Source organism: Calidris pugnax, unplaced genomic scaffold (genome assembly GCF_001431845.1).
Source record: "Calidris pugnax isolate Ruff unplaced genomic scaffold, ASM143184v1 scaffold492, whole genome shotgun sequence".
Lineage (NCBI taxonomy): Eukaryota > Metazoa > Chordata > Aves > Charadriiformes > Scolopacidae > Calidris > Calidris pugnax.
This window is the reverse complement of record NW_015091453.1, coordinates 85,832-99,757: the sequence shown is the minus strand read 5'-3', so window position 1 is coordinate 99,757 and position 13,926 is coordinate 85,832. Positions and strand designations below refer to the sequence as shown.

At 51.3% G+C, this 13,926-nt stretch overlaps 1 protein-coding gene across 5 annotated transcripts in view; it reads right to left on the bottom strand.

The window, feature by feature from the left end:
* The window catches only part of CPEB1 (cytoplasmic polyadenylation element binding protein 1), a 37,742-nt gene extending 24,132 nt beyond the window's left edge, over positions 1-13,610 (bottom strand). For 2 of the 5 annotated variants that reach the window (XM_014961619.1, XM_014961620.1), the window contains exons 1-2: positions 13,438-13,610; positions 3,334-3,522 (exon numbers count right to left, since the gene is read on the bottom strand). In XM_014961619.1, the coding sequence (XP_014817105.1) occupies positions 3,334-3,522; positions 13,438-13,513 (265 nt within the window). In that variant the 5' untranslated portion in view covers positions 13,514-13,610. Of the gene's footprint in view, positions 1-3,333; positions 3,523-3,799; positions 4,338-5,064; positions 5,181-13,437 lie in introns of those variants that run through there. The other 3 variants (XM_014961615.1, XM_014961617.1, XM_014961616.1) reach the window with 3 other exon arrangements.
* Positions 13,611-13,926: the final 316 nt, after the last annotated feature.

Below are 13,926 nucleotides of genomic sequence, written 5' to 3'. Positions count from 1 at the left end.
CAGGGGACCACATCAGCAATATTTTTAGCCTGATTGTTAGGTTTTTTTCGCATTTCCACCCTTCCAGACACCTCCCCGTGGGTCGGTACAGCTGAGTCACTGCTGGAACCTTCCAAATGCTAGGGCGCCAGCATCACAGCACTCTGCTTGGCAGCACCAGCCCTCCCCAGCCCCTAGAGACAGCCCAGCAGTGATGCAGCCTCGGGACACCCTGATACAGACCCCCACCTTGGGACCAGGCCAGCTGCAGCCTCCTAGGACTCAGTGCTGGGCATTGGGAGACACAGCAGTGTTCTCTCCACACCATCCTTCTTTCCACCACAGCATGGATGGCCACCTGGCAGCATCAGTATCTGCCAACTCCTCAGATCCGTACAGCTTTCAGACAGAGGAGCACTCCTCTGCCACCCAGAGAGAAGCGTTTCACAGCCTTTCAGAAGATGCTCCTGAACTATGAGATCTCCCCTCCCAAGGAGCCTCCACGTTGCCACTCCAGGGCCCTTAGGGAGGAGAAGGCTCTGCAGAGGTGGGAGGCGTGGGCAGGCTGAAGCAGTACAACAGCTGTGCACAGACACCAGCCTCACACTCCTCCAGCTGGTGTACACCATCCCCACCACTCTCCGAGCAGGACAGCCCCGGCCAAGGAGCTCTCCTGACCCAGCTCCTGCACACCTGGAACAGGAAGGTGGGACTGTAACACCCCCAGACTCCCCACACAGCCTCTGCAGGCCTGAGGCTCCTCTGTAGAAGCAGCAGAGCTGCACTGGAGTTGGGTTTTATGCCTAAATCCCCCCCTTCACCTAGCGGGGGGAATACCAGGAGTTGAGAAGTGAGGGAACAGGCCCCTCCAGCCAGTATTGGGTGCCACGTCCCAGCAGCTGCTACCACGAGTTGTCACAAACACCCACTGGGTGCAGATCACCTGAGCCCAGGGCTGTACCCGGGGTTAGATCCTTCCTGCTGCTCTTCCCCGGCCACTGCGGCAGGCAAGAGCTCCAGCACCACACGCTGCAGTCGGTGGGGGCACCCAACACCAGGTACACCCTCTGCTAGCAGGGAGGTCACCAGAGCACCTTCAAATTGTCTCCAAATGAGCCTCCCTCTCGAAACCAGAAGCCAAATTACCCCTGACAGCAATCCCTGAGTCCACTCGGCCCCACCACCCAACCTGGGAGGTGCAAAGGCTGCCAAGGCTGGTGCGAGGGCTGCTCGCCTGCCTGCTGGAGCGCTGCAGAGACATCCCTGCCAAGGCAGCCTGGCAGGAAGGCGGCCAAGAGAGCAACTGGAGACGGCTACAGCAGATCAGGTGGGGCTGGGACATCCGCACAGAGCAGCCGCCTGGGTGTGCGACAGACCTTGTTCTGCAGCGCCATTGCGCGCCGAGCCCCGGGTGCTGTGGTTGGCAGCAGCAGCAGCACCCCTCAGCACAGATGTTGCCAGCTTGAAGTGTGCTCTTTACACTGAGGGTCCTGTAACACGGATCCAGCGCCCCATATTCTGCTAGCAACTATCAGGGGCTCAGTGCATAGCTCTGAGGCACCCATCCAGGCCACCGCACACTAATAACTTCCATTCCTCCCTCCTCCTCCCAAGGTTTCCCTCCAACCTCAGCAAGGTTTCAGCTCAGAGAAAAAGAGGACAGGTACCAAGTGTGTGGTATTCCCTGGTTCATTAGGGGAAGCCCATAGGACCATGTGCTGGAGCAGAGCAAGGCTTAATAAAGCTACCACAGCCTGACTGCAAGCAGACCCCAAGCACTAGGGGCCACACACAAACCGGCACACTACGTCCTGCGGAAATCAGCTGTAGGAACTTGAGTGAGCTGCAGTGATGAAGCTGTCATTTCAAACTCCACTACCCCACAAGTGGGTTTTTGTTTGTTTTACAACTGATCCAGCAACACTCCCATCTGAGTCCCAGAAGCTCTCCTTATCTTGAGAGCAGCATCCCCTGGACAGAGGTGGTCAACAGCACCCCTTTGCCCCCCCAAACATCTATGTGGGCAAATTGCACTGCCCAGGCCACCCCAGAAGCTATCTACATTCCTGTCAGCAACAACTTTACGCCTGGGGCCTCCTGTGTCACCCAAGTCTGTGCAGAGATGCACTACCCTTTTAACAAAGCAGCAGTGTGCTGCTATAAAGGGATGAGTTTCTGTAGCAACCAGGCTGAACTTGTACAAACTCTGCCAAAGCACTAGATCTTTCCATGGACTGATACTTGAACGAACACACCACCATTTGTGAAACTGTTTTTTTTACAGCCCTCAAAAGCTGGGAAGTGAACTCTTGGCCTCCATTTTACTCCCCTGCTCTGTCACCAGGCTGAGGAGATGCGTTAAGTTTGTGCACGCAGCACTCCTTTCTCCTCCTGTAATTTCACAAAGAAGGCTGATGCCTCTGGAAGAGTTAACCGAACCCTGCATCACTCTGGGGAAAGCACCCAGCAACCCCAAAGACTCCCCCATGGGATCCCAGCTGCAAAAGCAGACTGGAGAGGATCGAGGGGGAAGGGCAAGCCAGCCAGCAGTGCGTGGCTGCAAGCCCACACCCTGCTGATCACGTAGGTTTGCGCTGGACCAAAAGAGTTAAAAGCAAGAAGCCATTCCACCGCATCTCCTCCAGCCCACTGCCAGGAGCAGACCGCTATTTCTAGTTGAACGTGGGAGTGGAGGAAGGATCCCTCCAAGTCTTCCTCCCAGCCTGCGAGCTGCCGGCTGAAGTTGTCAGTCGGGTGCCGGCTGTACCTACCACACCCCGCAGGCAGAGTTCGGCGGGTAACGCTGCCCGAGCGGAGGAACCAGCGGTGCTGCCCAGACTTTGGCAGGTGGGCAAGGCAGGGGGGTTCCTCTGCAAGTGGTGGTGGTGGGGGGGGGTGTTCCTTTGCAAGCACGTGCCCCCCTGCCCGCAGAGCTACCTGCCACCAGGGATTTTCTCGGGCTGCCAGAGCGAAGTTCAGCTTCACTCCCACCCGGCGTGTTTAGCTCTCCTGACACCACACCCCCCACCCACTCCCTCCAAAGGAAGGGAGAGGATTTCTCCTCTCTCGGCGAGGTTATTCCTCCTCCTCCACCAGCATTACAGAGCAAAAAACCCATAAGCCTGGGCACTTCTTGTCTGCAGTGAACTGACAGCAGAGCAGAGGGGGCTGTGGCACAGCCAGCCACAGCCTCCCCAACTCATCCACCACGTTACACAAGCATCACGGGGCGAGAAGCCCCCATCAGTAACAACCAGCACCCCCTCACACAAGCAAATGGCTCCGCATTTGCTTTGAAACGGCCAAAAATAAAAGGAATCCAACAACTGTTGCTGTGCGTGTCAGCAGACTCACCGGACTGTGTGCTGGTTTGTGCTGCAGCGTCAGAGTCCTGGGTGCTCCAGGGTCTGTCCCACCCTGTCAGGTTGAGGGATTGCAGGCCAAGGCACAGATCGTTGGTGTCTGGGAGGCCACGGGAAGACTCTTGCGTGGACGTGGGGAAAAGCATGCTGCTTGCCACTGCTTCTTCAGAGTCCTGGAAGTCTGCTCAGATTGAGAACAAACAGAAGCTTGAGAGTTCAGGGCTGCTTTTCTTTTCTTTTTTTTTCTTTTTAAAGAAGGAGTTTTCCAAAGCGTTAAGCCCTGAGCCAGGTCTCGTGCTGCTCTGAAGCCACAGCTTCGGCAACTAGCAGTTGCACCCCGAAAGGGAGGGCTACCATATGTCCAGAAACCAGCCCCCCACCCCCCTGAGCCCCTCCACCTTCCTATCCCGTCTGCATTACTGACTGGGTCAGCATGTGACCAGGCTGCTGATGCTTACTGTGCTGACAGTGACGTCACTCAGCCATGCAAGAGAACTGCATCAGCTCTTACAAAATAAAAAAAGGTAAGAAGAAAGGATAAAGATTCCCCCGAAAGACAAGCCGGCAGCGGGGAGGAGAGAGGCGCAGCTCCGGTGAATCGAGGGAGGCGGGCAGCACAAAAGCAGGGCTCCACAACACGGCACGGCAGACGAAAAGGCTCGAGGCAGCAAATCCCCCCAGCAACGACGACAGCAGCAGCGACAGAGCAGACAGTTAGTTTTAGTGCTACCCAGAGCTCTCCTGTCCCCGCCTCCCTCCACCCACAAAACCCAAAAACACTTTAGTCCTGGACAGGCTCCAGCTGCTGGCTCCAATTCAGAGCCCAATGCAAAGCTTCGCAATTCTGCTAGCATAATCTATTTGGTTCAACTTGGCCACTGTGCCTCACTGACTCCGCATTGTTTACCATCCAGTAACAAGGATAACCTTCAGCCCCCCCCACCAGCCAGAGAGAAGCCCCATTATCCCAGGTCCGGCCCGAGAGGGCACATGGGAGATGGTACAGGGAGAAGAGGAGCAGCCGGAGCACAGGACCCATTTCACATCAGGAATTTTTCATGGCCTGTTTACCTTCTGCCCGCCTGGTCCCCCCCTTTTTCCCAGCCCTCCCCTCCCCTGCAGGGTGTTCACAAGCCTACGGTACTGGAGACACCGGATTCTTGCCTGGGTTTAAGCCTGTGCCAACAGCCTAAGGAAACGCAGCAGGTTCATAGTCTGAGAATTCCAATTTAATGCAGGGATCTGGGGGCTGATGAAACCACAAGATGCTCAGCTGTGTTACCCGAAATCTGAGTCAGAGGGCATTTATAAGCCAGCTCCCAAGCAGCAGCAGCTGCCTGCTCCTCCTCCTCCTCCCCCTGCCCCCACACCCTCCCACTGTGCCATCAGATGTACACCTCGCACACACCACTCCCGGCTCTTCGGCAGGGCGCTGCAGTGGCTCCAGCCTGTCACGTTATCCCTCACGTGCAGCCCCAGCCACCCCAGACAGCATTCCTGGCCTCCTTTTCCACATCCCGTGCCACTCGGTTGCCTGTGACCCAGCAAAGCCCAGGCAAGGCCCCACCATCAGCTGGGTATCCTACACCAGACACAGGCTGCTGTCACCACCGGAGGTGGGACCCTCACTGTCACCACACGGTGATTTGGGAATGCTGACATTCCCAGATCCCGAGAAGGGCTGTGACACTGCGGTCGGGATGAGAGCAGCTCCAAACCCTACCTGCTGGAAACGTGACGCCTTCCCCCTTCCAGCTGCAGCCTCCTCCACAGCACTCCTCCAGGGTAGCATCCACTGGCTTTGGTTTTTTTTTTTTACTCCCCAAGTAGTACTAGTACAAGCTGTAGTGCCAATTCAGTCGTATTACTATCAAGCACCTGTAACAGCACGGAATATTTCTCCAAAAGCATCACGCTGCATCTTCCGCAGGGTATTTCACTGCATTAACTCTTCCAGTATAGTTCTCAGATTGCTTGTTTTGGACAGGCCCTAAAAACATTTCTAATGCAGCTGGAGGGAGGAGAGGATAAAGGCACATTGCTCAGACAACTCAGTTCCCACAGCAACCATAACTTGCCCATATGAATATGTAACATTTCTGTGTTTATGAAAATGCAGGAGTGCTCTGCTCTAGCCCAGAGCCCTGGCAGTAGGACACCACCTGACCAGCATCTTGCCAGCTTTTATGCCATCTTCAAGCTTAATTCCCACCAAGCTTCATCTTCTGAGAAGCACAGACACAGAATTATCGACAGACAGCAGAACTCAAATCCCACCCAGACTCCTTCATCTAACATCTTGGATGAAACCCACCACTGAAGGAATAAGGAAAACCAGGAACAAATTCATCAGCGACAGGAAGTGCTCACCCCACAGCATCCAGCCACATTTTCCCCGGCTATCTACATTCCTCGGGAAATAAGCTCTTTTGTTTAATTGAGCCCAATCAGATTCAGTTCAAGAGATCTGTTTCCCTCTGATGACTTCAGTCTACATTAAAGGCAAGCTCCCTGCAATTAGTTTACAGCTATAACTGCTGAAACACAGTAGAATTTGCTCAGATAACCAGCATTTTTTAATTGGACCTTTTCCCACCTGAAGCAAACAGCCTTCCCCTTTAACACTCCCAGCCGCAAGGAAAGATGGATATGGGCCATCAAGGAAAAACAGCAACTTAAAAAATAGAATTTAAACAGATTTCTGGAATAGTTATTTTCAAATCCAGAGCCTGGAAATTTCTTACAAAGCAATCAATTGCTGACGACAGGCAAAACTAATAGGATACCGGGGGAGGAAGAATTAATTTCCTACAAGAATTCAGTCTAAACAGTCAGAGCCTCAAATTAGTTGTAAGTAGATGGCTACCAAACAGAAAACAGTTTCACTTTGCAACCTGACACAGCCCAACCCAGCCCAAGTGCTTCACTGCAGACTTTTCCAAGCCCCAAGAACCAGTGTGAGTCTTTCCAACCTGAATTTTTCTCTGGAGTTGCCTCTGGAAGCCAACCATCCTGGCAGAGGGAGCCGCGCTGTGCTGGGCTCATGCCTGAGAGCCTGGGAGAGCCTGAGCTCCCACCTCCCGAGCCGGTTCGGTTTGATTTCAGCAGCATCACCAGAAGCAAGACCTTAATAAAACGCTCCCGTGCAGGTCTGGGAGCGGGCAGCTCTCCTGGATGACGTCCTCCTGTCTGTCCAGGAGCTCCCTGGAGCCAGGGCGCACCACAGGCTTTCCACACCACCGCCCAGACGGAAAGCTGCATTTTTCAGACTTCAAATGTTAGCATCACATTTAAGACATTTCAAAGGCTTCTTAAAGGAGAGCACCTCCACACAGTTCAGCTCTTCACCTGCAGTTAAGCCCTACTGGCCCAGGTGGTTTACACAAGCTGCAGCCCCAGCCACTCATCCCCACCACAGCACTCCCTCCCCACTTACACCAGTTCAGGCAGGAGAGGTTCCACACAGGAAGCCGGCCTGGGGAGCTGATCTGGTTAAAACCAAGCCACTGGTAGTTTAGTTTTAGCCTAGTTCATTCCCCTCATCCAGTGTGCAGTGTGGCTGCACCGACCAGGCATTTGAAACAGGAAAATATTTAGAAAATTACAGCCTAAACCTGCACGGAGAGGACAAGCAGGGACTGGCCCCAGGAGCTGCCACCCAAAGGCAGTTTGTGGCAGGAGGGTTAAGCACGGGGAGAGCACGACTCAGTCCCCATCCTGTAGCAGCAGCATCCCTGTGTGCCATCAGGCTTAGTCTTGAAAGGTAACTTCATTCAAACACAAAGACATTCAGATGTTTGAGCCTTCCAGACATAGGCCACTCGCAGAACCAGCTAAAAATCTAGCAAACAGGTTTTAGCTTGAAAACTGAGAAAACCTGGAGAGAGGCAGCAACAAAGTCGTTAAGCAAGCACAAACCAAACAAGCCAGACCCTGCTCCTACCACCTCTGCAGCCATGGAGGTGTCCCTCTGCTCCCACATGCTAATTTAGGAAGGCCCTCCACAAATGATGCCCCTGAGCATACAGAGCAGGGAAGGATCAGCACAACTCAGCAGTGAGCTCCGTTCAGACAGAACCAGACTCACCTCTGTGGACCAGAGCTCTGACCAAGGCTGAACTTCCAATCCCAAAAAGCAAGAGACAAGGCAAACATTTCCGCAGCCTTCAGCTCAGAGCAGCAGCATTGTTTTACCTTTCACACCTCTTTACACCTCCAGCTGTAAAAGCTGGAAATTGCATCCCTGAAAATTAAGCTTCTCAAGTATGTTTCACACACAAGACAAACAAATCTCAAGTGAAAGCTTTTAGGAATACACTTGGCTTATCCTCTAAGGTACACTGAGGATCATCAGGCACTCAGGAAAGCTCTTGTTAGGCATAAAGCTACTAGTTACAAGAGGTTTTTCTGATACGCAACTAAGTGTCTTCCCTGCAATCTGAAAAAATTCCTCAAGTGGAGACATTTGCTGCTGCATGACCTGTTTCGCAGCCAGACCAAGGAGTTTGCCTCATTCCAGTAACCACAACCACTTGAACAGCTGGTGAGGAACTGTTTAAGAAACTAAGGAAGAGGGCACTGCAACTCCACCTTGCTGCTCTACTTACCTCTTCCAGGAGTAACAGCGAGAGACTGCCACGGGATTACAGCACTGAGACCTGAACACACGAGGAAACCTGCTGGATCTTCAGCAGCATCATCCAATTTGCAACCGCTACTGTAGCCCAAGCCCCTGCTCTCTGCAGAACACAACACCCTGACCTGCTTCCCTTTGCAGATCTGATGAAGAAAACCCTAAATTTCTTAGAGCTACTTTCCAGTACAGAAAAGCATTGCACCCATGTAAGCAAAGACCTGTTAATGTGGCACTTGAACGAGAAAGGCCAGAACCCAGATGCAGTAGGTGTGCCCCTCTTTGGGGGCACACAAGTGTTGAATGTCACTATTCTGGATGTGTGTACCAGGCAGACAGCATTGATTTGGGGCAAAGCAGAGTTGTCCTCAGCTGGCAACTGCAGGTGAGCTCAGAGCCTTGCCCCAGGCTCCCCATTAACCTCCACACCACTCCAGACAGGCAGCACTACATTTTGGGTCTCAGCACCTTAGAACATTTTTGTCTCCCCCATCCAAAGCCCACACACATAGGTCAGCTGCATCCAGTGCTCTGGCACGTTTCCTCATGGCTGCAGGACAGTGAAGAACAGACATTTACATTATAGTACCAGGGAGGACTTTTTTAGGTGGCTAAACAAGCGGTAAGTCATTAATTGACTGCAATTGAGAGCAAACAGGAAGCCGATTTAGTCATCAGCTTGTCTGGATTTGCATTTGTCCTTCAGTTTTCCTTAAATAAAGCAGCCACTGAGAATCATTAGGACCTGATGGGCCACAACTAACAGCCTCTAGGCCGAACTTGGCACCTTAAGCCACTCCCATCCACAGGAAGTCATTTAACCATCTCCCATTTCTTCACACAATGGACTGACAACTTACAGCAAAACAACGGATGCTTTGTCTCAGTGAAATGAGCAGAGCTGATACCAATGCTGGAAGGGATATCAATGCCGCTGGGACATTTGGGGTACCTGCAATCCTTTTAAATCCATTTGTTTTAAGCCAGCATTGCCTTCAGTTGAAGCCTGTCACCTTAGCCAGGTGAGTAAAGGGGCATACAGAGGCTGAAGAGGGAGCTTTGCTCACTCTTCTACTTAATTAAGCTGGAAGTTGTGCCTACAGAACAGGCTGATGATTTCAAAGGCTGGTTTAGGGTTTGTTTTGTTTTTTAACCAAAGCTGATAGCAGCACCTTCCACCCAGCCAGGCCCAGCTTTAAAGCCTGGCAGACAAGCCACCCGCTACCTTAAGAAATTGGCTTTGCTTACATTCTTATGCAGACCAGCGATGGACATGCAGATTAGCCTTAAATTGGGGAGTGAACCAACATTCCCCATGAAGCAGTTGCTCAAGGACAGCCACACTCCAGCAGCACCGGCAGGAGGCAAGCTGGTGGGAGATGTTAACTCCTGCCTCTGTCAAGGCCATCTTCTCTCTCCCATCTCCACTGCCCTAAAAGCCACTAGAGGTTAAAGCCTGCACAACACAACCTTGCCAAGGAAGTTTTGACTTTCTTCAGAGAGGACCGAATAGGACTGAAAGGCAGGTGTTTTGAAGCACCATACAATCCTGTCCCAGAAGCTACCAGACAGGTTCTACAATTACAGCTTTCACCACACCGCTGCACTGCACCCTTTGGTTTGGGCCAGTGATCTACACCTGGTGCTTTGGGAAGCTCCTGGAGCAAGCACCCATGAGCCACCACGGTGGTGGTCACGCTGGGCTTGACGACTCAGATCATTTTGACAAGGCAACTAAGTTCACCAAGGATTATCATTAACTGCAAACTGATCTTTATAGAGATTTAACATTAGGTATGGCAAGCTAAATCCCCAGCGGCAGCCCCTTCTGCCACGCAGCTCTGCCCGGATACGGATAACTCTCCAACTGTGTCAGCCCCCGGACTGCTGAACCAGCTTGTTCTCTCACATTGCTGGGGCTGCTGCCACACTGATCTCCTCAGCACCTTCTCGCTGTGCACCACATCACACCCAGTAAGGTGTCTCCACACGTGTCTCCCCAATAGCATTAGTGAAAGGTCATGAACTTCTGCCATCCCTTCCCTACCATGTGTAATCCTCTTAATACTGAAAGGGGCTTCTTACACACAAACCCAATCCAGGATAAATTTAGTTTGACCTGAGGAAGACAACTGAAAAGCTTGAGAGACCATGAATAGATTAAAGTACAAGTACTTCCCCTGCTGAAATAAAATCTCTTCCTCAAACTCACCAACAAAAGAGCTTAAGTTGTAAAGAGACAGTCCTTTCACCTGTTATACTACTACATTATGGGCATCTCCAGGCTCATTAACACTGCCCAAGCTACAAGCTTCATGATAATATAACCTAACTACAATACACAAGTTGTTCCTGCTCCAAATAAAAGCACCAGAGGCTCATGAATTCTTCAGATGTGATTTAACACAAGTGACAAGGCACCACGTGAGATCAAGGGTCTCTCTGTTCCACTGGCTGCCTACCCAGGAGCCAGGCTCACCAAACTGATCCTGCAGAGCCTCATCTTGTTCACCCAAAGGCAGAGCAAACCACTCCAACAGCCTGCTTCAGGCTCTGAACCACCTGCCCAGCACAGGGGCAGCTGGCTGCATTATATTCTGAATTTTAGTTACCAGCTGCTCAGCCTTACAGCCACCGGGTATCAACTTCTGCAAGAGAATGGCACAACCTAGGCCAGGGTCCAAGCACCAAAGCACCTCCCTGTTTGCTGATCATGGCTGTCCTAGGATTCACCTTCTTGCTGACAGTGCCAACTTTTTCCATGGAGAAGATGCTCATTAGCAACACGTTAAACAAGGAAAGCAGCTCGTGTGCTTCTGAGACAGAAGGAATCTTGCAGAACTGCTGCATTCAGGCCCTGGTTACCTGCTGAGGGGTCCTGACTCTGACACCAAGGAAACGAGGCCAGGACTGCAAGGAGACTAATAACGCTGAGCTGCCGATGCACTGGCAGATGCTGACTCATCCACATATTTACGGCTGATAACTGCTGTCCTGGCCGGGGTAGCTCAGGTTATATTCTATTATCAGTCTTTTATATAGCCAAGAGGCACCTTCTGAAAAAAATCACGTGTTTCCATTAGCCTGAAGAGTGAGGGCACCCAAGGCAGCCACTTCCTAGCCCTAGCTCAGCAGTGCCCAGCATCCCTCAGGAACCAAGCAAGCCTCTTTTCTCGTGCCATCCCGAGTGTCCGTGCCACCACACAAGGGACGTAATACAAGCTAAAAGCCTCCTGTTAGGTTACCCCCACCCCATGCAAGTAGCTGTGCCAGCAGCCAGCACACACTGGTAAGACTGGCTTCAACTGTTATGTCAGGAATAAGAAAAGCTGCTTAGGGTGTCCCAAAAAGCACAGCTTTGGTTGCCCTGCAGCAGAAATAATGTTTGCTAAAGGAAGCCTCCCTTTTTCACACGCAAGTCCCACCTACTTGTCCTCCAAGAGGAAGTTCCAAGGAAGTTACTCAATGATAGCCTGAAACACAAGCACAGTTTAACACCACTGATGGGAAATTCACCCGGTTTCCAACAACAGCACCACCTCTCAGTAGCTCCACACCAGGCAAGACCCTCTGCTCCAGACATCCTTGAGAAATACCATAGGAACTGACAGACCAAGCAGAGGTTCACATGCAGCAGGTTCATCTCATTGCCAGGTGGATACCCCAGTCCCTCAGATAAGAGCTTTGAGTACTGGCTTCTAGACTTCTAAATTCAAACTGATGTGCCAGACCAAAGACCAGAACTGACCCATATCCTCACAGGATGAATCTGCTCTGACAGGCAGAGACATTTCCTTTATCAACCAGGTTAACTTTGGCAAGTAAGCTGGAACTTGATTTGGAAACATTTTGGCTTCAAATTATAAATGGGCTATGAAGGGCTACAGCTAAAATTGCAACAAGGCAGTCAGAAACAACTCTTTCATGAGCTCATTGCAAGGAGAGAAAGGAAAATATTTAGCTTTATTTCTCCCTTACGCTTCCAGTGCATCAAGATCAGATACAACACTGACTACCATCATGCCAAGGGACAAAAAAAAAATAAAATGTCTAAACAGCTCAGTACAACAGCAAATCTCTAAAAATGCACCACTAACCACACCACTGACCTGGATTAGTTAATATTCACTACGCAACTGCTCAGGGGTAGCCAGCATATCCTCCAATACCGTTTTACCAGGCACGTTTCAAGCAATGCTGGCTATAGATCCGTCCCTCGAAGCGAGCGATTCACTTCCTCTGGTATTTCTGCAGCGCCAGCACAGGATCACATGGCCAGATCAGCCCCGGGCCCACAGCGCTAAGCCCTTCAAATACCCGGGAGATTAAGCTGCTCTGGAAGTCATCTGGTAGCAGTCATTTCGCCAGTCCAGAACAAAGTTGCACTGTGCAAGCATCAAACAGACCCAACAGGATGCCCAGACACCCATTTGCAGCTTTTTTTTTAACACCCATTTGATTAAAACTCATCAGATTGCCCATGAGCACAAGACAACTCTCTCTCCAAGTGACCGCAACAGAAGCGTCTCTGCCTACAGCAGCCTGCAAGGTCACCAGCTGGTGAGGTTTCTCTCTTTACTTTCCACTTTGTTTTGGGACAAGTCCAGAGGGTCAGTTTGTTTCCAATAATGGCCAGGGTGTTTATTGACCCCATAATTCAGAGGCTGGAGGAGCAACAGCAATCTCTTTCAAGTGCCCAAACCCTTGGCACAAGTACCACTGCACAGAAGTGTGCTGGCAAGAAGAACATCAGGCACCGGGCAGGTACATTTACTGGCAGATCTTGTCTACTGTAGAGGGACAAAAGCATGTCCTTCACTTACATAAAAATAAGATTGGACCCAACACTCTTTGCTTTGGCGTGGAGCCTTCTGCTTTGAGGCAGATCAAGCGCAACGCAGCAGAATGTGCCCACTCCCCTCAGCCTGCGGGAAGCAAACCTTGCAGCACCCATTTCATCATCCCAAACCTGCTTCGTGAGAAAGTCTTCACCTACAGGTCCCGCTTCAGTGTGCTCTTAAATACATGATTAAGTGACCTGTAGCAAACACAGTTATTCAAAATAACCTCGGACAGATTACGGCCTACCTTTCCTGGAGGCAGGATTAAAGGAGCCTACTGGAACCATCCACACCAGAAGCTGGCAGGTCAGGCAGCAAGAGCTCACATCCTGCCCATACGACAATCCACAGCATCCCAGGGAGTGGAAACAAGCCTTCCCAGGCACCTCCACGCTGCCAGGGAATACCTGGGTTATCCATTGCAGGCACACAAACCAAGCCTCCAGTACCACACAGCATTAACTGTGACTCCAAGCAACTCTGCGCACGAGCAATGGCCAACAACCACACCATCAAGGGTTACCACCACCACCACAATCTCACTAGGTCCCACCAAGCAACTCCCCCACTTCTACCAGCCCCAAATCCTCAAGCTCGCCTTGAACACAGCCCAACACATCACCTGGCAGGATGTCACGTTTGCTTTTTCTGATGGGCGTGGTGCAGACTCCACTGAAATCCAAAGAGTTGTCCAACATGGCATTTATTTGGCGGAATATATCTGCATTGCTGCAAGTGGTAAGTGCAGGGGCATCTGGGCTATCCCAGCAGTCTTTTATGCTCCTCCCAGTATCTTCTTTCTGGAAAAAAAGAAGAAGTATTAATGTAAAGCAGGCTAGTACTCACCATCCAGCTTTCAACACTTTGTGGAAAACCAGGATTGCCTCCAATACTCATATTTGCTTTAGCTCCAGGTCTTAGCAACACTCAAGCACAGTTCTGGGCATTAAAGAAACAGTTAAGCAAGCAGGTCAGCACATCAGGACTGTCCCAGTCACAAACAGGTACCAGCTCACCACGGGTAGGATGAACCTCAGGCAAAGAGCTTGCAGCACCCAAACTAGTGTGCACCCAAACACAAGCACCCTGCTGTTTTTCTCCAGCACAATGT